Genomic DNA, 26,035 nt, shown 5'->3' with positions numbered 1-26,035 from the left:
CAGCCCATTAGACGTGAGGTCTCTGAGACTGTACCCAGCCACACTGCACTGGAATCCTCATGTTAACAAGGTCTCCCAGATGACGCCCACTCAGCACAGTCATGGGAAGCCCTGCTCTGAGAAACGTCTTCCTGATCACCTGGGAGGAAACAAGCCAGTACGTCTGTCTAGTCACCGTTTGCAATTCGAAAGTTTAGTTTGTTTAGTAAATGTTTTGTTGTATCCTGCCACGTTCCAGGTGGTGTCAGACAGAGAACAGGCTGAGGAGCCATATGTATTGTTCTGAGAATGAGGATTAAGATTATAAAAGTGCTTTACAAGCCCAAAGATGCTGGCTAATTGATAGAGGTGTTGAGGAATTAACACTTTGAGCATTTACTAATGAAAGGTGTCCTGTAGAATTAGAAGTTAATATTGACGGTTTGGTCTAATTGCCTGTTTTGTTGCAATCTATTTTCTTGTATTGTTTTAAAAAAATCCATTTGACCATTAATCTTTCTTTTGTCTTACTGCTAACCTGCAACTGGATTTGTACAGTTGGTGCAACTTAGAATTGCCTTAATGATCTCAGAGTATCTTTCACATCTTTACCCAAGAAAGTGATATTTTAACTAAAGCTAGCATGGTTCTTCGGATATCTCTGCAGAAATGTTTACTACCTTATTTTTCCATCATCCAAGAAAATAAAGTGTCTCGTGGCATTTCTTCATTCTGTTGGTTACTGGGTGATTTCTAGGTATTTGTGATTATGCCAGTCATAAAAGATAGGCAATATTTTACTGTTCTAGAAATACAAATATATGTTGGCATTTTTTGATCCTTAAAAAGTATAGGAGAAAGATAGTCATTTTCATGATGCAGGTGTTTGAAAAGAACATTTTGGTGTGACTTTTTTCATACGGGAGAGTGGGTTTCAGTGAAATTTCTGCATGATTAACCTTATTTCAGAAAGTTTTCCTTATTGGGTTTTTCATCTGAGGCTGATAAACAGGGAAAGGTAGGCATGAAAATACTGCCTGTCATACCCAGATTAGGGCATTCTTTGAATACAGCTGTGTATTTTAAGATGGATTATAGAAAGTATTTCTTCAGGTGGTTAGCAGAATCCGTCATCCAGGTTTGTGGGTTTATGATCCAGGCTGCTTGGTGGATTGCTTAGACTATATTAACAGTCAAATTTATTGTTCTTTGAGACAAATATTAGGTTTAATCTCTGTTTGGAAAGTAGAGAACAAAACATTATACCCCTCACTGTGGTGTAACTTGTCTAATCTTAGAATTATCTTGTTCTCAAAGAGACGAGATAAAAATGTGTAAATGGTTGCACCAGAGTTGATCACCACTTATCTTATCAAGGCAGAAACATTGTCTTTCAGTAAAGGACTGCTAAATCTATGCCTTCGTTTATTCAAATGTATGTATTCAGAGGATTTGCTGTGTTCCTGGACTGTTCTGATGTTGGGGTTTAGTCAGGAGTTACATACACATAGTCCCTGTTCTACTGAAAATAATTCTCAAGGGAAGAAGGCAGGTATTACTCATTTGGAAAGATGTATAATTGGTAAATGTTAGGGGATGTAAAGAAAGAGTATAAGAGGATATGATTCTAAGCTTCTGTAAGGAAGTGATATTTGAGCTGAAATCTGAAACATGAATAAGAAGTGCATGTCATTTATTCTTGAGTTGCTTGTCTAAAAAGAACGTGAAAGGGATGGTATTAAATTAAATTTTTTTTTTTTTTTTGGGCAAATGGGTGGCAACCATGTCTTACTGTGAATGGCTTTGCTTTTGTCTAGGAGAAGCTGCGTTGGGTCAGAACTGGTCGACTGGCTTCTAGAACACTGTCCTTTCGTCCCGTGCAGATCTATGGCCATAGGGGTCTGGCAGCTCCTGCTGGACATGGGGATTCTGTCATCAGGTTAGTATTGCGTGCTCTGAAGGCACAGAATCCTGAAGCTGTTAAGCTGCTCGACCAAAATGTGTTTGATTTTCTAGATGATATTATAATCTAGATGGAAGTTGTTTTTGCTGGTAAATATTTATGTCCTCTTATAAATGAAAGTGACAGGTCATCTTTTGTTATTTCTCATACCTTTTGGTATTTGCTGATTTATTGACTACAACCTGTAAGAGTCTTTCCCTTACCCCATCTCTTCTCTACTCAAAATGATGCTTACAATTTTTTAAAAAGATCAATGGACATCTTTAGTTGCTCTAAATGTGTGATTTGTCTTGCTGTACTTAGAATAATCATCAGAAACTGACTGTATGAATAGAAGGTGTTTGCCATTTTAATTGTGTAAGGAATCAAACACAGTTTATGAAAATTGATCTATGAAATATAATCTATGAAAATAAACAGTTTAACTAGAACAGGTGATGTTAACTAGAAAATTGATGTTAACTAGACACTAAAATTGGAGAAGGAAATGGCAGCCCACTCCAGTATTCTTGTCTGCAGAATCTCATGGACAGAGGAGCCTGGCGGTCTACAGTCCATGGGGTCACAAAGAGTCAGATGCCACTGAAGCAACTTAGCACAGACACTAAAATAGATGGTGAATATCTCTTTTCTTTGTTGAGTCCCAGGGAATTGAAGAATTATAAATCAAGCAGCTTGGATTCTTTATTTAGCTCTGCCACACGGGTGCTGGGTCACTGGGAAGCTGTTTTCTTCTCTAGGTTATAAATATTGAAGGTCAGAGAACAAAATAAGGTTCAGAAAGGCATACCCAAGTCCCACTGTGGGAAAGTGGTACAGGTGGGGATGTGGGTGTCATCTTAGTTGGTCACACTTAGCACCTGATTCTCTTATTTAGCAAAGAAGGCAATGGCAACCCACTCCAGTACTCTTGCCTGGAAAATCCCATGGACCGAGGAGCCTGGTGGGCTGTAGTCCATGGGGTCCCTGAGGGTTGGACATGACTGAGCGACTTCACTTTCACTTTTCACTTTCATGCATTGGAGAAGGAAATGGCAACCCAGTCCAGTGTTCTTGCCTGGAGAATCACAGGGACAGAGGAGCCTGGTGGGCTGCCGTCTCTGGGGTAGCACAGAATCAGATACGACTGAAGCACCTTAGCAGCAGCAGCTCTTGTTTAGAAAAGCAGTTAACTGCCTTTAAGGATTATAATTATCAGCTTGCTCATGAGGTTCAGGTTTCTGGTTTGCAAAACATTTTACGTTAATATTTTTAGGAAATGTCTCCGCTTCTTGATTTCTTTTAAAGTAGGGTTTCCCAGCCTTGGTAGTATTGGTATTTTCTGCCAGATGATTCTTAGTTGTTAGGGGCTGTCTTGTAAAAGATAGGATGGTTAGTAGCATCCCTAGCACCCCCTAGTTGTGGCAACTCAGAATGTCACCAGCGTTGTTAAATGTCTTCAGGCTGGGGAACAGTTGCCCCTGGCTGAGAACTGCTGATCTAAAACTTGGCATAGTTTTGTATTTGTGTACCATTTAAGTAATTAAATGTACTGCTTTGGGACATTAAAAAAAAAAGAAAGAAATTTCTTCTACTCCCTTGGAATTGCTATTGATTTCACCTGTCCCTCGAAGCAGAAGAGTTGTAAAATCCACGTGAATGTGCTGGCCAAAGTTTCAAATAATAAAAATAGGTTGGTCAGTAAGTCCTTTTTCATTCAATGCGATCGTGAGCATGAATGGACTTAATTATGGTCCTATCCCTAGCTTCTCCCTAGTAATTCCTAGGTCTTTCAATTTATTACTTGGCTTGCTGCTGCTGCTGCTGCTGCTGCTGCTAAGTCGCTTCAGTCGTGTCCGACTCTGTGCGACCCCATAGACGGCAGCCCACCAGGCTCCTCCGTCCCTGGGATTTTCCAGGCGAGAGTACTGGAGCGTGGTGCCAGTGCCTTCTCCATTACTTGGATGCTGACTCTCTAAATAACATACTCTACAGAACTGATCCACACCTTGTTTGTTTCCAACAGTGGACCAGCATTTGTACTTTCAGGACACCTGTGCTTTCTACCAGTTCTCATCTGACGAGTGTAGCTACTTGTACTGTGAGTTTGAGAGAGAAGAGGAGTGGCAGAACGGTGTCAGACTCTTACTGCAGCTCGTGCCTCTCGTTCCCAGTCGAGCTGGCGTCTGTGAACTGTAAGTGGATGCGGTTTTGTTCCGTGGCAAAAGTATTCTCACTTCGAGAACCATCCCTGTGTCTGGGGATGGTGCTCTGCTTTTTAAGACCATCTCCTTTAAAAAGTAATTGTTTTCTTCCCATTTCTCAGATGTAGGTTCAGAAAGGTAAAATGCTGAAAATTCAGTCCAGCTAATACATGACTGAACTGGTGTTCAAACCCCAGAAGTCCACGCCCCGCCAGCTGCACCATATTGCTTCTAATTTAATCACTATATGAGTAGAGGATCCAAATTGGGAATAAACTTGATTTAGCTGAACTTGGAATAAAATAATAACCGGCATCTAATTCTCTAGCTAAGTCATGACTTTCCTAAGAAAAAGCTCAACAGACATTTCTGCAAATAATCCAGAAGCAACATTTGGCAAATTAAAACCCATGAGTCATTATCACATGAAGACGCCGAGTCACTATATGATTAAAATGAATTAAAATGAATTCGTTAGAAGAGGTTTGGGCACAGGACTTGAGTCATGATATGATGACTCTGACATGCCTTTGTTTATGCACAGCATTCGTGACAAGCTTATTTTAGTATAATCAATTGCAGATTAAAATTTTTAGTTAGTAACTTTTGTATATTCTGTTTCTAGAATACATTGAGATTAGAGGGCAAGTGGTATTATCCTTGCTTCATGGGTAAGAAAAATAGGTTCAGGGAGAAACACCTACAACCATAGCAAAGATGAATTACTCTAGTTTAGAAAAACACAGTATTGAACAGTTAATACAGGCTTTTAGAAAAGAGAGAAGTGTCAGAAGAAGACACTAGTAGGTTGACTGTAGAGAATGCACTTTGTGTCGGGAACTGTGCTACATGCTTATGTTTGTTATTTCATCTTCAGATGAATTGTGTAAAACAGTTTCTATTATTTTAAAGTGAGGAAACTGAGGCATACAGATCAGGTAACCTATCTAAGGTCACACACGTGGTGTGTGGTGTGTCCCATGTCTGTCTGGCTCTCACACCTGCGCTTTTAACACCTGCTAGAGTGTGTGCCTAGGAGTTGTGGGGGTCATCCTTGCTTCCCTTCTGAGATGTGATAATCAGAAGCTATAAACATGTTAGACTGACTCTGAAATGGTTATGAATTCAGTGCCCCTGGCACCACCACTGTTCATAGAGGACCTTGCCATGGTAAAGCAAATTCAAATAGAATGCATCATTCGACTAAGTACGGAAAAAGTTCCTTAATGTAATATGCTTTTAACATAGGCCAGAAGTTTCCCAGGAAAATCAAGGAGCATTTCAATAAATTTTAAAAAGCTTTCTAAGAAAGAGTCGCATTAAGCTAGAGGTGGCTGTGACTTCCTGTGACTCCATAGACTGGCATTCTCTGGCAGCTCTGCTTAACCATTTCCTGTCCTGAACTTGGAAGTGTGTGCAGTCCTGATGGGTGTGCCCAGAGTGATGGGGGCATGAGGGGGTCTGCAGTAAACTTGCAAGCAGTCCTCATGGCTAGCTCCACTCCTTTCTCCGCTACTGAGGAGGCAGATTGGAATGCCAGTGAGAGGACCTTGTTACAGGGAAACCCTAAGTCTGCTGCAGGTTCTAAAAATGAGCCTATTTGAAAAAGTCTGGTTTCTAATATTAACTGCATATTACTTGCAGTCTCCTGTCGCTCCAATCACCGTGCCCAGTGCCATGCCTTTGGAGTTGACAGTCACTGTAGCGTGCCCTGTCAGCACATTCTTTTCCTCGTGATGTGATCGAGTACATATGGGAGTGGTAATTCCTCTGGGAAAATTGGCAGCGGGGAGCTATAGACCTGTTTAATCCCATATTATAAGTACAAACTATGAAAAGATAAAATTACTAAACCTACTGCAAGTCTCTTCTGCAGAGAATATATCTTTTTCTTTGTTTGTTTCTCTGTACTTGGGTTATAAGCAAACTTCTAAGCTCTGGTAAAATGTTTTGGGACAAATTTTTTAACCTAATCAAAAATTAGGTTATCCAGACTTGGAATCAACTATGGTCAGAGAAAAGGAAGGTGTCTGGGGGATATCATCCTCTTCCAGTTAGGTTGCCACAGCCCTTCCTAAGGTCCAGTGCGTATGATCCCATCATAGCTTCTGCTCCAGTGTGGTGATCTCCATTCACTGTAGCCTGAATCCCACAGCTGTTTATTCCCTCGTGTCCTTGTGAAGGTCTGCTCTTTCCTTGTCTGGTTGGGTTCTTCCCACCCCTCAAGGGGGAGCCCAAGTCCTGCCTTGACTGCAGAGCTTCCGTGATGTCTGCAGTCTGTGGCAGCCTGTGGAGTGCAGTGAGTGTGTCAGTCGCTCGGTCGTGTCCGACTCTCTGCGACTCCATGGACTGTAGCCCATAATGCCCGCTCTGGAATTCTCCAGGCAGGAATACTGGAGTGGGTTGCCATGCCCTTCTCCAGGGGATCTTCTCGACCCAGGGATCAAAGCTGAGTCTCCCACATTGTAAGCAGATTCATTCATTCATTGTTATCATCTGAGCCAACAGGGAAGCCCTCACTTTTAGTAATTTACTGCTCTTGCTGTTTGTATGAAAATTTTTTTTTCCATTCTTATATGTTATTCTTAGTCCTATGGTATCCATTCCACTATATTATCCATGCATTTTTACCTATTCTACTGAAATGCCCTCTAAAGTCCTCTTGACTCAGTAACTTACACTGTCTGTTCACAAGCTGAAAACCCAATTGTATGGTTCTTTTAATAACCTTTTTGATATCTGAAGGCTGCAAAGTTCTGCCTGTACAGTTCCACACTGGGGTTCCTGAATTTGCTGTCTTCTCTCTAATCCCTTTAACACTGTGAGGAAACTACCTCCTGTCCCTATGTAAATACAATTCTTTTCTTTAAGGATGCGTTTAAGAAAAAAAAAGAAATAGATTTTTTTTCCATTTAAAATAAAATGTTTAAATCTGGAAGGAAAATGGAACTATTGCAGGTTCTTAGGCGAATGTGAAGAAACAAAATTCATCTTCTATACAAAATAACTTTTACATCTAAGCTGAATAGATCATTTGAAAGAAGTGAGTGCATTGGTTGTTAAGGGTAATCTCTGGAGGAAGAAGGAACAATTGTGGTAACTTATTCAAAATGACGGAGAAGGCAATGGCACCCCACTCAAGTACTCTTGCCTAGGAACTCCCTTGGACAGAGGAGCCTGGGGGCTGCAGTCCGTGGAGTCGCTATGAGTCGGACATGACTGCGCAACTTCACTTTCACTTTCCACTTTCATGCATTGGAGAAGGAAATGGCAGCCCACTCCAATGTTCTTGCCTGGAGAATCCCAGGGATGAAGGAGCCTGGTGGGCTGCCGTCTATGGGGTCGCACAGAGTCGGACACGACTGAAGCGACCTAGCAGCAGCAGCAGCAGCAGCAGCATTCAAACTGAAAGCCAAATCAAGTCATCCAGAATGTATTTTTTTCTAACTCTTTTTCCTTGGTGTGGGAGGAGGAGAAGTGGGGGGTACGGGGTTAGGAATACTGAACTTGCAGTGTGGGGAAAGGCAGCCTAATAATTCCTTCAGGACGAGTAAGACATGTTTCTCTCTTAACACTGACTCGGATGATTTAGGCTGTGTGGGAACTTGGCTGTCTTCATTCAACCACCTGTGTTACAGCCCTCCCAGCTTGCCCAGGGGTGGGAGTGCTCTGAATAACTGAGTCTGTGAACCTTGATACATAAAACTGTATTCTGCCAATTACAGGGCAGTTAACGTTTACACTGCTGTTAAAAGAGTCATAGAGGATTGCTAAAATTTAACTCACGTTGCACTCAGGCAGGTAAAGAAAAATGTAAATGTAACTTTGTTTTTCTCTAAGCGGCAATGGCACCCCACTCCAGTACTCTTGCCTGGAAAATCCCATGGATGGAGGAGCCTGGTAGGCTGCAGTCCATGGGGTCACCAAGAGTCGGACACGACTGAGTGACTTCACTTTCAGTTTTCACTTTCATGTATTGGAGAAGGAAATGGCAACCCATTCCAGTGTTCTTGCCTGGAGAATCCCAGGGACGGGGGAGCCTGGTGGGCTGCCGTCTATGGGGTTGCACAGAGTTGGACACAACTGAAGGGACTTAGCAGCAGCAGCAGCAGCAGCAAGCGGTCTGTTGTTGGCTGTCCACATGAGTCCTGTCCTGCTGGATCACCAGAAAGAAGGAAAAGAAAAGCCCCATTATTTTAGCCTCATCGAGTAAAATTATTCTAGTAAGGGAATTAAAAAAATTTCTTTGGTTAGCTCCTGACCATAGCTTGCTAAAATGGTTGTCCCTCTGTGCCTTCTCCTTGCTCCTCAGCAAGACAGCCTTTTGGGACATGGTGGGTGGTGTGGGCCCCTGACCCTGGGCTCTCTTGTCAGGGTGGCCCTTTCCCATGCCCACTGATCTTTCCTAGTGACCCTGGAGTGTAACTGGGGTGAGCTGTTACTGTGGAGCCAGGGCCTGGCATCACTGGGTCCATCTCTCTGGGCTCGATCTGCGCCCCGTGGTCCTGGCCAGTGTGCCCTCCTGGATGTGTGCTGGCATTCTGATGCTGCTGAGGCCCGCAGACCTGCATTCACTCACCTGCCCTCTGCTCTCTCTCCCTGATCTTCCTCTCTCCTGTTTAAAAAATGATGCCTGTTCATTGTTGTTCCAGTTAAAGAGCAGAGCACTTAACTGGATGGCACCTTTGATTCCTCACTAACCGCCTGTAAGGAAAGCTCAGCCCAGTGGGGTAAGAGGATTTTGTTGACATTCATGACTCCTTGCTTTAAATAGGAAAGCAGACGGGTGGGAAGTCAAGAAGATGGCTGGCATGTTGAGACAATACAAGGCAGCTTGGTTTGTCTAGAGCAGTAGGTCAAAACCAGTGGAACTCAGAACCTTATGAGGGGTGGGGAGCAGGCTCAGATTGGTTACAGGGGTCTGGAAATATACAGGGAAGCCAAGCGTTATCTTTGTATTGAATAAAGAGAATGACTTAACTGTGTATAGGTGCTGCTGAAATAAGTACAATTTACTTGAATCCACAGTAACATTTTGGTCATATATTTGCTCAACAGAGGTTATGTGTCTTTGATCTATTTCTCTGTTAAAGGGGACCCCCCACTCTAGTGAAATGGGCTTCCCAGGTGGTTCAGTGGTAAAGAATCTGCCTACCGTGCAGGAGCCACAGGAGATGTCGGTTCGACCCCTGGGTCAAAAAGATCCCCTGAAGAAGGGAATGGCAACCCAGTCCAGCATTCTTGCCTGGAGAATGCCACGGACAGAGGAGTCTGGTGAGCTACAGTCCATGGGGTCACAAACAGTCAGACACAACTGCGCAACTGAGCACACAACTGCTTAAAAATGGAAAACAAATGGCTTGGCCTACCCTACCCTAGCAGTGGCAATAATAATAAAATAGCAGTAATAGTTAACACTTAAATGCACTTACCGCATTCTGAGCATTTTACACGTGATTCATTTAATGCTGACAATAGTAGTTTGGAGCTGTTCTGATTTTACAGACGAGGAACTATTAATATCGTGTAACTTGAGAGGGCAGGCGTCTGTACTTGGTCGCAGCAACGTGAACTGAAGGCAGAAAGTGAACCACGGTTTGCAACCATAATACCTTAAAAATTAAACGGTTATAACCTGACTACTGAATCGAGGTTGGGATAGAGAGATAAGACACAGGTATCAGTATTTTTTTTTTAACAAGAGGCTGAGGCACACTGAGGTTGAAATCTGCTGTTCTATGATGTTAGTCCTACAGAAAGAGCTCCGTCAAGTGATAGGGAATGTGAAGGTTAATTAAATCACAGTCTCAAAATACTACATAAAGAAGCCAGATTAATTTTATCAGGACATAAAGATTTTATTGAGCATGATACCTGTCACGCTTGGCTGACACTTCTGAAATTCTGTAAATTTAGCTTCATAAACATTTATATCTGGAAAGGGATTTTCTGGATAACTGAATTTGCTTCTCTTAGTTTTCAGGTAAGGAAAAGGGACAGGAAATAGTCTCAGAAAAGACACCCCCTTGTCACAAATAGTCTCCACTGAGTGACTTACTTAACAACATTTACTTACCATCAGGTTTGTGTTAATAACTGTGCCAAAGCCTTATAAGATATGTGACCACATATAGGTAGGTAATGGAAGGCCGTTTATGAGACCAGTGTTATTATGACAAAGTTAAGAAAAGGAAACTGAGTGTAAACATAAAAACTGTAACAAATATTACTGAGTGGGGTCTGGCAATATATAAAAATGATAATGCATCATAAAATGATATTTATCCCAGGAATATGACATCTAAAAATCAATCAATGTAATCCACCAGATCCAGTCCAAAAAAGAAAACTGAAAATACGTGACAAACTCTGCAGATGCATGAAAGCATTTTTAAAAATTCAACATTCATGATAAAAATTTTCAGAAAACTAAGAATGTAAGGGAATTTCTTCATTCTGGAGTAACCTTATATAAAACATATAGCTCATGTCATACTTAACAGTAAAAGACTGAATCCTTTTCCACTCAGATTGGGAACAAGGCTGATGTACTGCCTCTTATCACTGTTTCCAACATGAGCCAGTGCAATAAGGCCAGACAAAGAAGGAAAAGGTATACGGATTAGAAGGCAAAAAGTAAAGCCATCTTTCTTTGCAGATGACCTAATTATAAACATAAATTATATACATAGAAGATTCTAAGGAATCCACAAGAAACCCACTAGACCTAATAAATGGTTTAGCAAGATCACAGGCTATAAGATCAATGTACAGAATGACATTTCTCTGTACTGGCACAAAAGAACCTGTGAAATGATTAGGTGCAAGTCTAGGAGTGTGCAAGTGGTGTATGTCACACGCTTCGTAAGCCTGATTGTAAAAAGTCAGGAATTAGATAAGTAGAGGATCTATTCATGTTCATGGATTGGAAAATTCAGTATTGTTTAGATATTACTTCTCCCCATATTGACTAATCACTTCGGCCATCATCTCCTGACCTGTTGCCCTCACTATACCTGCATAATATAAAACCCATGTTTGGAAACATTGACCTCTAAACATGGAGTGTCTGGAGCTCAGTCTTCTTTTTTTTGCTGTCTCTCCGGATGCACTGTCACTTAGTCATATTTTTAACATCAGCTCCACAGTGATGATTTCCATAATTCAGATCCTTGTCTTCTCTGAGAACTTTATTATACAATAATAATAACACCACCAACTTCTGCATCACCTCTGCCCCCTTTATTCTCCTTATCCTGCCTAACTTGGCCTTTTTTGACATGTTTAAGCACCATGAGAAATTCATTGGCATCCTTAATTTCTGAGATGGTGCTAGATTAACACCTTCTAACTGGAAAGATCAATTTCAAGTCTGCCATTCCTGCATCCCAAAACTTCACTTTGTATCCTTGACTTTTCCTGATTAGGTGCTCATTTTATTATCCTTGGAGAGGACGAAATACTGGATGAGTAAACAAACCTTTTTTGAGTACCTCTCAAAAAATTTTTCATGATGAAACTTGACATAAGGTTTGTATTAGGGTCATAGGTGAAGAAAAATTTCCATTTATCACTAAATTGTTTGTATAAAAAATGCTATGAAATCAGCTGGTCTCAGTTTTTGTTATTACTCATCACTCCCTCTCCTAAGGAAATACTAAGTCCTCCAAAATTTCCATTGTTTACAGATAAGGCTTACTCCAGGTGTGTAAACAGACTGCTTATCTCTATCTGAGTATATCACTTTAGGAATAGTACAGGAATTTTCACAAAAATTAAACTTTTAGGCTTGCTTGGGCCAGCATTTGAAATGTAGCTGTTTAATTAAATAGTAACCATTAGTTCTCAAATCTTCAATGTGAAATGTGAAAAAGAGATATCAGTAATATTTTATTCAGTTTTAAATGAATGTGTAACTATATACCCTGGACCCGTAATGAAAGCTGTCACATTCACAACTTTCTCCTGTTTGGTAAATTTCCTCTATAAGCATAACTAGTAGCCTGATACTGTGAAAAGTCACCTTCTCTTAAGAAGTTTGAACAGGTATTTTTATTCATGATATTAGTGATCTCAAAAAAATAAAATCCAATTCTCATATACCTCCCACCCACTTTTTCTTTTCGTCTTAGGAATTTGCTTTGTTAAGCAAAATAGGCGTATCTGGTTATAGGTGTTATGGGAAGGCCTAGGTGGGATAGTACCTGAGTGTCAGATATCCTCTTGGGGTCTGTAGGTGTCGGATGTGGTAGAGATTGACTCTGTGCCCTTGAAGAACATTCTGTTGTGGTGTCGAGGACTCAGTGGCAATGGTTTCTTAGGAAAAAAACTTTAAATCTGGCCCAGGAAACATTTCTGGCGGGGAGGGAACAGGTCCCTAATGCTTTTCCTTGCCTGACACTCACCAAGGATGGAATGGACTCTGGCTTGTCCAGGGGAAGGCCGATTCTGGCGTTGTCACCTGACCGGTCATTTCTGCCTGAAGTGCTGGAGACAAGTCCCTTCTGCTCCAGACTCGCTTTGCTGCCTGGGCTGCGGGTCTCAATTCCCACTTGCTCAGTTCCTCCCCCTCTGTTGGTGTTCTCCTTACTTTTGCTTCCGTCCTGTTTGCTTTACAGCCAAACACCTCCGCATAACACCCAGACTCGTTAGCAGTAGTTGGACGTGCCCTGACTGTCTTGGCCTTGGCTTTGCCTCTTGCCGTTTCCCACTTCCCTGTGCTGGTCATTCTGCCAGGTTCCAGGGCCACTCCTTTTGCATCAGAACCTCACCTGGGGTATCACTTCTCCCAAGACACCTCTGAATCACAGATCAGGCTAAGTGACTGTTGCTTGTGTTGGCAGAGTATTTCAAAGATGGATGTTTCTAAGCCCAGTAAATAGTTTGTAGGTTGTTTTTTTTTTTTTCATATATGTGTGTGCTGTGCATCTTCTGTTTGTTATGGGATCATGTTTGAAAGAGTCCTGTATAGTTTGTCTTGGTTCTGGTTTGTTCCATGCCCTGGAATTTCACCAGCCTCTCGCTGGGGTTGCCTGAGATTCATGCTAAAAACTGGCTTTTTGTCTGTTCCTTCCAAACAGGGTGGGGCAGCAGCAGCTTGGCTCGGGGTGGGAGGCAGGGACAGGCCTGCCCCAATTCCCCAGGAACACACCCTCTTCCTGACAGAACTCTGACTTGGAGACAGATGTGTTCCCCACCTTCATTAAGTCCCAGGCTAGATTATCTGTTTCCCCATCTATTTGCCATGAACTGATGGGACTGGATGCCATGATCTTCATTTTTTGAATGTTGAGTTTTAAGCTAGCTTTTTCACTCACCTCTTTCACTTTTATCAAGAAGGTCTTTAGTTCATCTTTGCTTTTTGCCTTAAGGATGGTGTCATCTGCACATCTGAGGTTATTGATATTTCTCCCAGCAGTCTTGATTCCAGCTTGTGTTTCATCCAGCTCGGCATTTCACATGATGTACTCTGCATATCAGTTTAATAAGCAGGGTGACAATATACAGCCTTGACGTACTCCTTTCCCTATTTGGAACCAGTCTGTTGTTCCATGTCCAGTTCTAACTGTTGCTTCCTGACCTGCCTATAGGTTTCTCAAGAGACAGGTCAGGTGGTCTGTATTCCCATCTCTTTAACAATTTTCCACTCTTTGTTATGATCCACACAGTCAAAGGCTTTAGTGTAGTCAATGAAACAGAGTAGATGTTTTTCTGGAATTCTGTTGCTTTTTCTATGATCCAACAGATGTTGGCCATTTGATCTCTGGTTCCTCTGCCTTTACTAAATCCAGCTTGAACATCTGGAACTTCTTGGTTCGCATACTGTTGAAGCCTAGCTTGAAAGATTTTGAGCATTACCTTGCTAGCGTGTGGTAGCACGCAATAATGTGGTAGTTTGAGCATTCTTTGGCATTGCCTTTCTTTGGGATTGGATTGAAAATTGACCTTTTCTAGTTCTGTGGCCACTGCTGAGTTTTCCATATTTTCTGGCATATTGAGTGCAGCACTTTCATAGCATCATCTTTTAGGATTTTAAATAGCTCGGCTGGAATTCCATCACCTCCACTAGCTTTGTTTGTAGTAATGGTTCCTAAGGCCCACTTGACTTAGCACTCCAAAATGTCTGGCTCTAGGTGAGTGATCACATCATCATGGTTATCTGGGTCATTAAGGTCTTTTTTGTATAGTTCTTCTGTGTATTCTTGCCACCTCTTCTTAATATCTTCTTCCCCTGTTAGGTCCATTACCTAACAGAAACCTTTCTGTCCTTTATTGGGCCCATCTTTGCATGAAATGTTCCCTTGGTATCTCTAATTTTCTTGGAGAGATCTCTAGTCTTTCCCATTGTCTTATTTTCCTGTATTTCTTTGCATTGTCCACTGAGGAAGGCTCTCTTATCTTTCCTTGGTATTCTTTGGAAGTCTGTAACCAGGAACAAAACAGGCAGAAATATCTATTCCCATGTCCAGGAGGGAAGTACAATTTCATAGGTAAACAGATTGATTTCAGTTAACAGTGGAAGACTTTACACAGATAAAGTAGGAAATGAGCGATAGAGTGATGGGTCAGGAAAAGGCCTCTCCAAGAGGTTGATGTGAGGGAAGAGGCAATGTGCAGTGTGGGTGGAAGTGTTGTAGGGCTGGGGACAGTCAGGGCAAGGCCCAGGACAAGAACACTGAAGGCAGGGCCAGAGAGACCGAAACAGAGTAAAGAGAGTGAAAGACAGCAGCGCTCTAGAGACTTTGGCTTTATTCCAAGGATGATGGGGAGTCATTTGAGGATTTTGAGCAGAGGAAGACCATGATCTGACTTCCATGTTAGCAAGACCACTCTGGCTCTAGGTGAGCGATCTTGTGGAGGGGGCAGCGGTGGTTGGAGCAGAGGTGGTGAGAAGTGTTCCAAAGTGAGAGATGCCTCGAAGGCGGAGCTGATAGGATTTGGGGATGGATACAGTGAAGAGACCATAAGGAGGGGGGCGATCAAAGGTGACTTCTAACTAGAAAGGTGGAGTTGTCTGTAATTAAGGCGGAGAAGCCTGTAGAGAGGTAGGGGTTTGTTTTGTTTTTAGTGCAGATTGAGTGGAATGATAACGCGTCCTGTTTGATGGTTGGAGGGACAAGGGTAGAGGTGCACTGGCTTTTGCCATTCCTGTGTCCTTATGACAGCATCCTTAGATATTGCAGACCTCTCAGACTTACAGAGACATCTGCCCAGAGCACTGTAGTTGTAGTCACTAAGTCACGTTCGAGTCTTTGCAATGCCATGGACTGCAGCATACCAGGCTTCCCTGTTTTCACTATTTCCTGCAGTTTGCTCACACTCATGTCCATTGAGTCAGTGTTGCCACCTAACCGTCTCTTCCTCTGCTGCTCCCTTTGTTGCCTCCAATCTTTCCCAGCAGCAGCGTCTTTTTCAGTGAGTCAGCTTTTCACATCAGAAAGCCAAAGTATTGGAGCTTCAGCTTTAGCCTCAGTCCTTCAGTGAATATTCAGGGTTGATTTCCATTGTATATATGTACTGCAACTACTTAATCTGTTCATCTGTCACTGGCCATCTAGGTTGCTTCCATGTCCTCTTGCTACCTCTTGTTAATCTCTTCGGCTTCTGTTAGGTCCTTACCGTACCTGTCCTTTATCGTGCTCATCCTTGCATGTAATGTTCCCTTGATATCTCGTTTTCTTGAAGAGATCGCTGGTCTTTCCCATTGTGTTGCAGTGCCCAGAGCACTAAGATTCGGCACTTCCCGTGGAGGATCATGGGGTCAGGCTTGCACTGTTGCCAGACAGAGGCCTTGACAAATGGCCTTAGGAAATCATAAAAGGGACTCCAGTTGGGCCAGAGCTTCCTGCTGGCACAGATCCTCAGAGATGGGTCTTCCTTCCCGGGGTCACTTCCTTTTCTCTTTCTTTCATCACCTCGCTACTGCCATTACTGCTGAGTCCAACCAGGGTTTCTCTGTTGCCCTTTCTCTCCAGAGTGTCTCTCTTCCTCCCTTGCTTACTGAGCAGCACAGCCCCCTTAAGATGCAAGGACAGCCTTCCCTCGGTATCTGTGGGGGACTGCTCCCAGGACCTCCATGGATATTAAAATCCATGGATGCCTGAGTTTCATGTATAAAATGGTGTGCTATGTGTTACAGGTGGTTCTTTCCTTAATCTCCCATGCCCCTTCTGTTTCGTCATCTGTTTTGATCTGATATGTGAGAACTTTATCATCACTGGGTTGCACAAATGGGTATTTACATCATAAAATAATCAGATTTTATCTTATTTTACAAAAATACACTTACGAGGGAAAAGGAGTCTGGTGTTTCTGGGCCTTTTGGCATCGAGCTGGGCAGGGATGCTAGTGGTGAGGAGGGAAGCTGAGTGGGGGAGCATCGTCCTTCTCTCTTCTGTCCCCCCCTCTTATGCTCCCCACTGTTTGCCTGCCTCCCATGTCACTCCTCTGTGCCAGGTGCCAGCAGGGTGGACCTGGGGCTCCTCAGCCAACAGGAAGTCTTCAGAAATCTCAGGTAGGCAGTGGGAGAGTCCCGGAAGCTGTGGGTCTGGAGAAGAGCAGGACCAGATCGGGGTTGTAGAAGGAGAACCCTGGCATCGACAGATCAGATCCTGGAGGAGAAGCAGAGACAAGCTGGTTAGAAGCTGATTAAAGTATGTTATGGAGATGAGAGCCTCCCAGAAAGGCTCGTGGGGAAGAAAGCAGGAAAGCAGAGCGGAGGAGGATGTGGTGATGGAAAGAGGAGGAATGCCCATAGGGTGACATGAAGCCGAGTGGTGAGGGGCGCTGGAGTACCGCTGAGGGCAGGCGACAGGAGGTCACTGGAAGTTATGTCGAGTCTGAGGGCCTCGTAAGATCCCATGTGAGTGAGAACAGTGTTCTGAGATTGCCCCCCTGAGCCATGTTGAAGGCAGCTGGAAGCACAGGGTGAGCTCAGGGAAGATTCAAGGGCTAGAGAAAGACTTGAGAGCTCTGGGTGTAGATTGTGGTGATTGAGGGGATAAAAACGGGGCATGAGCTGGAGGACGGCACTCAGGAGACCGTCACTCTGTCTCTCTTAGATGTGCTTCCTCGGGAGACATTTCTGCCAGGGGTATGTTTTGTGCTGGAAGCATGATGAAAGATAGTTTTGCTTGAACAGAGATGAAATTATCTGTCACTGAACTTGGCAACAGCTTGGCTGTTGCTCATTGCACAGCCCCCATCAGTCACATGCGCTAGAGCTTCCCTTGGAGTTTTGAGTTCCTTTCGGCAGTTTGTTGAAAATGCATTCACAACAGAATCTGTGTCAATGGGGAATACGTCATGCACATGGACTCATCCTTCAGGTGTCTGCTGAGGACTGAGCAAGAGGTGGCACCACCAGCTGCTCTTCACTGCAGACACCGATGGGGCCTTGAAGTCCTTGGTGGTGCTCTTGTGTCTAACGTTCTCAGCTCCTAATTTCCTCTCAGATCTGTTCTGCCACCCCAGCATAATCTTATAAACCTGCTTTGGTGGCTTAGGCTATAAAGGGTTCCAGTCTCTTCTCAGTGTAACTTCATGTGTATGGAAACCTTGTAAGTAGATCGTTTTAATAATAAAGCTTATTGTTTGAAATGTTCATTATCAAGGTCATGTTTCAGAGACTTTGCTGCACCAAGAATTAAGTTATTGGGCAACAGGCCTGCTCTGCTCCATACCTGTGACATGCCATTCTTGTAAAGGTGGTAGTTTGTAATTCATTCCTCTGACCTGAAGGGTGGGACTTTTTCCTTTGAAAGAGTTTATAACTTTTACAGAAACTGGAAGCCAGTGCCAGCACTGATCCGACTGCTTTTCCTTACTCCAAGAGCCTCTTCCTAGTTCTCTTAGGAGCCAGAAGAAGCCCTTCTGCCCCCAAGGCTTGCGCTCATGCTGGCCCACTGCAGTTTCTGAGATTGAAATCCATCAGTGGACTGCAGTGCCGTGCTACTCTGCAGAGCAATTACCACCAACCCCCTCCCAGTCCACAGAAGGTGCCGAAAGGAATTGCTTGTGGAAATAGATCTGGGAGACAATTACATACATTCAGTTGGCGTTAGTGTTTTTCCCTTTGACCAGGTCAGGAGAAAGAAATGTAATTTTTATAAGGTTTGTTTGAAGTAGATTTTATGTGTTAGCAATGTACATTTGTGTGGTGAAAAATATTTCATAAATTACATTAGAAAGGTGATTTTTATAAACAAACTGATATCACACTGTGTAAATGTTGTTTGTCTCCTTAGTTATTTAACATATGCATAGTTTTCTTCTCAACTGGGCTGTGGTCTCATAAAAAAGAGCAAAGTGTTCCTGCTATTGGGATCCATATAATTCCTGTCACAGGACAAGGCTTATAACTGACTATTTCCTAATAATTTGCTTGTCAGCTAGAACTCAGATATAGTAGAAAATTCATGTTTCATATTTTCAGAATCTGGATTTGATTTAGACTGACCAGGAATTTCAACACTTACCCACATTCTATTCGCCCTCTGCTTATTCTCTGTTCATACCCATGTTAGTGAATTTAGCATGTCAGGATTATTCTTCGATTCATTTGGAGAGCAGTAACAGTCCTCAAGGTTTAGTTGATGTGTGGGAAAGAGGTTCTTGCTGATTGATTTTGAAGGAATCGTTGGGCTGCCTCAAGTTGCGTTCCTACGGTATTATTGTCACCATGTTGCTCACGTAGGTTACTTTCACTAACGTATGAAGCAATAATGCTATTCTTTACCCTGTATTCCCCATAACTCAGTGAATAGATTTGAGCAGCCAAAGCTAAAGTGTAATTTATTCTTTGTTTTTCAAAGATCTCATCAGAAAATTGAAGACTCAGAAGAGAGCAGTGATGAAATTCTTGCCCGTCTAACGTCTGCGGTAAGGCCATGCGATTTCCCTGCCCAGGAGTGCAGAAATAATGAGGGGTCTTGGAAGGGAGGCACTGTGGATAGTGATGTAGAGAGACGCTTGCCCTGTGGCTGCTTATCACTGTGGGAGGCCCAAGTCAGGGCGAAAGGAGACAGTGGCATTAACTTGCTCTGCTCTCAGGCAGCCTCTCTGCAAGATTACAGATACCGTTGATGGAAAGTTCCTGGAACCTTAAAGAAGGACTTTAAAAAAAAAATACTGTATAACTTAACCTAGGGGAAGCTGTGACCTACTGCACGATGGAGAAAGGACTGTATGTTTCATTAGGAAAAAAAAGATCACCTCAGCCAACAGAAGATCAGTTCTTCAGTTTTTAATGTACTGGATTACAGCATTTTTATTATGTCTTTTAAAGCCATTAATTAGAGTTAGTAATTAACCTGCTGGTTGAGGGAAAGCTTATCTCCCCTTCTTCCCAAAAGAAACTGGTCATGATCGCTAATCATTAAACGCTGGTTGTTGACAGGCTCTAGCAATCCTATCTCACAAAATCTAGCCTTCCCAAAGCTTCTTGAGTGCTTCTTTAACTGTATTGAAAAAATGGTGCTTGCTGAAAATCATGCTGGATTGGGTTATGTATGTGAAATGAAACTGATCTTGTATAGTTTCACACCCCAAGTTTCGGCATTTGGGCACAGCTTGAAAGTTAAAGGTTGTCTTTCCTACTCTTCTAGAATGTAGCTTAGAATGTCATTTAGAATGTAGCTTAGAAAAGTAATTTTTGGCTAAATACAGTGATGAGTAGTATAAAACTTCGCATGCAATGGAATCTTGACAGCACGTTAATAATATATATTTAACATGACCTTTGCAATTTAAAGGGCTTCCCTAGTGGCTCAGATAGTGAAGAATCTGCCAGTAATGAGGAGACCAGGGTTTGATCCCTGGGTCGGGAAGATCCCCAGGAGAAGGGATTCCCCAGGGAATGGCAATGCACTCCAGTATTCTTGCCTGAGAAATCCCATGGACAGAGAAGCCTGGCGGGCTACAGGTGTGAGGTTGCAAAGAATGGGACACAACTGAGTGTCTAACACTTCACTTCACTTGCAGTTTAAAACATTGACCAAAGAGGAGTACCTGTGGGTTGCAAAGTCATTAATAGCCATCTGTTTAAAAAAACCCACTCACTATGTGCCAAATACTGTGTTAAACATTGTGTGTTTGTATGTGTGTGTACATATTATACTTCACTACAGCCTTGTGAAATAGGTGGAGTTATCTCTGTTTTATAGACATGAAAGCTGCTACAGGTTAAGTAACTTGCCCAAGGTCACCCATCTAAAAACGATCAGAGCCAGGATCTAAACTCAGAATTTTCTGCTTCTTAGTCATATTCTCCTAATCACTGGGCCTCATTTTTAAAATAATGTAATATAGTAGGTAAGTTTCAGAAGCAGTGAATATGTAAGATGTTCTTACAGCCATACCAGGAAGACAGGCACATTAAAAAGCTAGCTTATAAAACAACTGACAGCTGAGCACCAGCAATCATAGTGTATGATGGTAAATCCAAGAACAGTGACAGAGAGCTTGGTTGAAGAGACTGGACTTGGATCAGCATTGAAAGTGGTCAGGCTGTGAGTAGGTGCAGGATGTGTACTCTAGCTGTGGGATTTACTAAAGAAAAGTAAAATACTTTTTAAACAACAGATTAACATGATGTAGACATTTAAGACTGGAGAAGGCAACGGCACCCCATTCCAGTACTCTTGCCTGGAAAATCCCATGGACAGAGGAGCCTGGTAGGCTGCAGTTCATGGGATCGCTGAGGGTCAGACACTACTGAGCGACTTCACTTTCGCTTTTCACTTTCATGCATTGGAAAAGGAAATGGCAACCCACTCCGGCGTTTTTGCCTTGAGAATCCCAGGGATGGGAGAGTCTGGTGGGCTGCCATCTGGGGTCGCACAGAGTCAGACACGACTGAAGTGACTTAGTAGTACTTAGTAGTAGACATTTAAGAAAGAAGATGAGTTGGATGAAAATGTAGTTTGAGAGGCTGATGAAAACCTAGTTTCTGGTGGTTTTTGGGGAAACCACAAGAAAAAGCAGCATAAAGAATTGTCTAAAAATCAGTAGGACTAGGTAAATGTAGAGGAGGAGTCAAGTAACCAAAGCTGTGAACTTAATGGAAAAGTGGTGAAACTCTTAGGATGTCGAGTGAAATATATGGAAGGAGAGATGACATAATTTTGGACACGCTGAGTTTGAGGGCATGAGGGTGTAAAAATATTCGGGAAGCACCTGGAGACGCGAATCTGAACTCAGAAAGGTCAGGACTGGAGTTATGGAACCAGTCCAGGTTGTTGATTGAAGAGCAGAGTGGAAGATGCAGTCTTGGGCAGCATAAGATAAGAGGGAGGGAGGGAGATGAGGCTTAAAACTCAACATTTTAAAAACTAAAATCATGGCATTTAGTCCCATCACTTCATGGCAAATAAATGGGGAAAAGGAAACAGTGACAGATTTTATTTTCTTGTGCTCCAAAATCACTGTGGACAGTGACTGCAGCCATGAAATTAAAAGACACCTGCTCCTTGGAAGAAAAGCTATGAAAAACCTAGATAGCGTATGAAAAAGTAGAGACATCACTTTCTAACGAAGGACCATCTAGTCAAAGCTATTGTTTTTCCAGTGCTCATGTACAGGTGTGAGAGTTGGACCGTAAAGAACGCTGAGCACCGAAGAATTGATCCTTTCAAACTGTGGTGCTGGACAAGACTCCTGAGAGTCCCTTGGACAGCAAGGAGATCAAACCAGTCAATCCTAAAGAAAAGCAATCCTGAATATTCATTGGAAGGACTGATGCTGAAGCTGAAGCTCCAGTACTTTGGCCAACTGTTGCAAAGAGCTGACTCACTGGAAAAGACCCTGATGCTGGGAAAGATTGAGGGCAGGAGAAGGGGATGGTTGAATGGCATCACCAACTCAATGAACATGAGTTTGAGCAAACTCTGGGAGATAGTGAAGGACAGGGAACCCTGGTGTGCTGCAGTTCATGGGGTCACAGAGACACAACTTAGCAACTTTACAGTAACAACAAAGGGAGATAAGGAGACTGTGATAAGAAGTGGATATACTTATTGGAAGTAGAAGTTTATACCATGAAAGTAAGATTCAAGAGACCCTCTAGAAAGGAGGGGTGGACAGCAGAGTGATGGTTGTATATTTGGTTGAGGTAATCTTATTGGAAAAAATCTCCAGGCTAAAAGACTGAATAAATTGAGGTAAGGTGCTAGAGTAGAAATGAGAATAAAGGGCATAGTGAAAGGTTGCTGCTGGACCACGAAAGATGTCAGGATTCTTGGCTTCCGGAGGAGAAGAATTCAGTCCAGGGCCAGAGATGAGGCTTGATCACTCAGAGCTTTTGTGTAATAGTTTTATTAAAGTATAAAAGAGATAGAGAAAGCTTCTGACATAGACATCAGAAAGGGGCAGAAAGAGTGCACCCTCGTTAGTGTTAGCAATGGAGTTCAGTTCAGTTCAGTCGCTCAGTCGTGTCCAACTCTTTGCGACCCCATGAATTGCAGCACGCCAGGCCTCCCTGTCCATCACCAACTCCCAGAGTTCACTCAGACATGCGTCCATCGAGTCAGTGATGCTATCCAGCCATCTCATCCTCTGTCGTCCCCTTCTCCTCCTGCCCCCAATCCCTCCCAGCATCAGAGTCTTTTCCAATGAGTCAACTCTTCGCATGAGGTGGCCAAAGTACTGGAGTTTCAGCTTCAGCATCATTACTCTTAAATTACTTATTACAGTGAATCAAAAGAATGTCTGGAGGTTGTAAAGACCTTACTAGACCCATTCCCATAATTCACATTTTAAGATAACAGGATTAGCCAGAAGGTTTTTTCCAGAGACTGTCCTCAGGCAGGATACATTGTTGTTATATAATCCTAAGGAATGTAGAGGGGGAAAAGTTTGTCCTTTCTTCCTCCTTGAGAATTCCAGACCCCTCTCTCCTTGGGGACCCCTGGACTTCTCATTAACCTGGCTAGGAATTGACTGTCAATAGGAGAAAAATTCATGTCTTCAACTGATAGCTGACCAGCCTGGAATAATGAAACTATCTTTGAACTGAGAATGTAGACCTTAATTCTTAATTCTTTCAAACAGTATGACCTTGGCCAAATTGAGTGGTGGACTAGATAGTATCTAAGTTCTAAAATTCCTTGGTTCCTTCTGTAAGCACTTATGAAGGGACTGTTTTGCTTCCCCACTTCACAGTGTAGTTATTCCTATTGGCAGTGGTCTGAAAGCTTTGCTACCCAGCTGTTAACACCGCATAGGATGGGAGATGTTTGCATACATCACTCAAGTGGCAGTTGGCATCTAGCATGACCCTGAAATGCATTAAGGGAAGGCAGAAGTGACATCTGTAAAGCGGAGTTGTTAAAGTGCTCTTCAGAGCTTTTGTGTAATTAGGGGTCACTGGAAGGGGGAGAACAGTTTCCCGCAATAGAGTTGACTGTGCTGTGTATTCATCTCTTTTTCCTCAAACTTGAGCGTTTTATAAACAAGCATTCTTTTTTTAAAAAAAGTCCTCCTTGTTAAATAGTTTATCTCTTAGGCTCAGCTTAGGTTCATCAGGAAAAACGTCCTTTCATCTAAAAAATAATATGTAAAATTCTACCCTGGAAGAAAACACAAGTGAGTTTTCATATTAAAGTAACAGGAGAAGGTAGTGTATATAGAAATAAAAATGCCTTAATAATTCGGTCAGATTTACAGCTGCTAGATTTACACAAACATAAACAGTAAAAATGTTTTGTCTACGTTTCTAGTGAGTTTCAATAAAGAGCCACCTTCCTAAGTGCCTGACATCCAAACACCTAAAGAAAAAAACCTTGTAAGAATGTTTCAGCTTAAGGAAAAAGGGCATGACTTCTCCCATTATATGAACTCCACTGTCACACACTGGGCATTAATATCTGAAAGTACTTTGGCTTTCCCCGTGTACATAGGGTTTCTGCGTTAACATCTTAGCCACCTTTCTCATATCTTCTGACTGAACACATTTTGGTAGCTTTAAACCTTCTCTTCATTTCCTCTGAGTCTCTGTTAGTCAGATACAGCCGGCAGACTGGAAGGAGCCCATGGATGACACAGTCTGCCGCTTCCTACCCTGGAAGTTTTGAGCATTATTTTATCTTTAAACATGAATTCTCCCAGGGTACATGACAAAAAGAGTGTTCAGAATCGATGATACAGCTTTTGTATGTTTGTTTTACAATCCAGAATAAACTAGGCATAGAGAAGAGTTTTTAGTCAGTGAAATGCTGGTTTCAAAGTCATAGTTCTTAGGATGTAAATTTAGGAAATAAGCTAAACTTTGAGGCATTTTCAAGAACTGAGAAGTAACTTGGGCATTATCCAAAGACAGAAAGTGGCAACGTGGACATGATTAAAGAGGAGATAAAAACTGATTCTGGACTTCAGATCATGCTGCCTGAAAATCAACATCCTAAACAAACCATGTTGGGTTATTTCTGTTACTTCAGGCTAAATTTTCTTGATGTAAGTTATAGAAATAAAACAAACATCCTAGTAAAGTCTGGTGATTTTCATTCACATGGTCCAGTTGTTGAACTGCTGAGGTGATGTGAGCAAGGCTAAGTTGTGAATCTAACGTGTTAGATGTATGTTTGATGACATGGTTATATGTGTGGAATTTATGAAAGGGTTGTGGGGGGAGCTGTGATGTGGTCATCTGTGCTGCTTGTCCAGTGAATTCAGCCATCACTCAGATGGTAAAATAGACCTGGGCCGAGTGTCCACACTGACCTGGTGATAGTAATGGTGAAGAGTTTGTGGCTGTCTTGAGAGATGAATTCAAATGAAAAATATAGTGTACAGAATTTAGGAAGAGCAGTCAGAATTGGATGAGAACAGAATCTAATACCCAGGGACCATTTAAATAGGCACTTGTACACCCTCATCAGTTCAGTCGCTCAGCTGTGTCCGACTCTTTGTGACCCCATGGACTGCAGCATGCCAGGCTTCCCTGTCCATCACCAACTCCTGGAGCTTGCTCAAACTCATGCCCATTGAGTTGGTGATGCCATCCAACCATCTCATCTTCTGTCATGCCTTTCTCCTCCCTGATACATTCTCAGCGTCAGGGTCTTTTCCAATGAGTCAGTTCTTCACATCAGGTGGCCAAAATATTGGAGTTTCAGCATCAGTCCTTCCACTGAATATTCAGGACTGATTTCCTTTAGGATAGACTGGTTGAATCTTTCAGTCCAGGGGACTCTCAAGAGTCTTCTCCAACACCACAGATCAAAAGCGTTAATACTTCGGTGCTCAGATTTCTTTATAGTCCAAGTCTTACATCCATACATGACTCCTGGAAAAACCATAGCTTTGACTGGACAGACCTTTGTTGGCAAAGTAATGTCTCTGCTTTTTAATATGCTAAGTTGGTCATAACTTTTCTTCCACGGACCAAGCGTCTTTTAATTACATGGCTGCAGTCACAATCTGCAGTGATTTTGAAGCCCCCCCAAAATAAAGTCTGTCAATGTTTCCATTATTTCCCCATCTGTTTGTCTTGAAGAGATGGGACTAGATGCCATAACCGCCTTTTTTTGAATGTTGAGTTTTAAGCCAGCTTTTTCACTCTCCTCTTTCACTTCCATCAAGAAGCTCTTTAGTTCCTCTTCACTTTCTGCCATAAGGGAGGTATCATCTGCGTATCTGAGGTTATTGATATTTCTCCCAGCAATCTTGACTGAAGCTTGTGCTTCATCCAGCTCGGCATTTTACATGATGTACTCTGCATATAAGTTAAATAAGCAGGGTGACAATATACAGCCTTGACATACTCCTTTCCCATTTTGGAACCAGTCTGTTGTTTCATGTCCTGTTCTAACTGTTGCTTCTTGCCCTGCATACAGATCTCTCAGAGGCAGGTAAGGTGGGCTGGTATTCCCATCTCTTGAATTTTCCACAGTTTGTTGTGGTCCACACAGTCAAA

The 26,035-nt window shown here is 42.5% G+C and overlaps 1 protein-coding gene across 10 annotated transcripts in view; it reads left to right on the top strand.

Annotated features, from left to right (window-relative positions):
• The window catches only part of RAPGEF5 (Rap guanine nucleotide exchange factor 5), a 314,716-nt gene that overhangs the window by 130,133 nt on the left and 158,548 nt on the right, over positions 1-26,035 (top strand). For all 10 annotated transcript variants that reach the window (XM_060414548.1, XM_060414545.1, XM_060414547.1 and 7 more), the window contains 3 exons: positions 1,797-1,918; positions 3,948-4,116; positions 18,939-19,005. In XM_060414548.1, coding sequence (XP_060270531.1) covers positions 1,797-1,918; positions 3,948-4,116; positions 18,939-19,005 — 358 coding nt within the window. The remainder of the gene's footprint in view (positions 1-1,796; positions 1,919-3,947; positions 4,117-18,938; positions 19,006-26,035) is intronic.

This window comes from Ovis aries, chromosome 4, assembly GCF_016772045.2.
Source record: "Ovis aries strain OAR_USU_Benz2616 breed Rambouillet chromosome 4, ARS-UI_Ramb_v3.0, whole genome shotgun sequence".
Classification (NCBI taxonomy): domain Eukaryota; kingdom Metazoa; phylum Chordata; class Mammalia; order Artiodactyla; family Bovidae; genus Ovis; species Ovis aries.
Note: the sequence above shows the minus strand (reverse complement) of the source record. Positions and strands in the feature narration are given on the sequence as shown.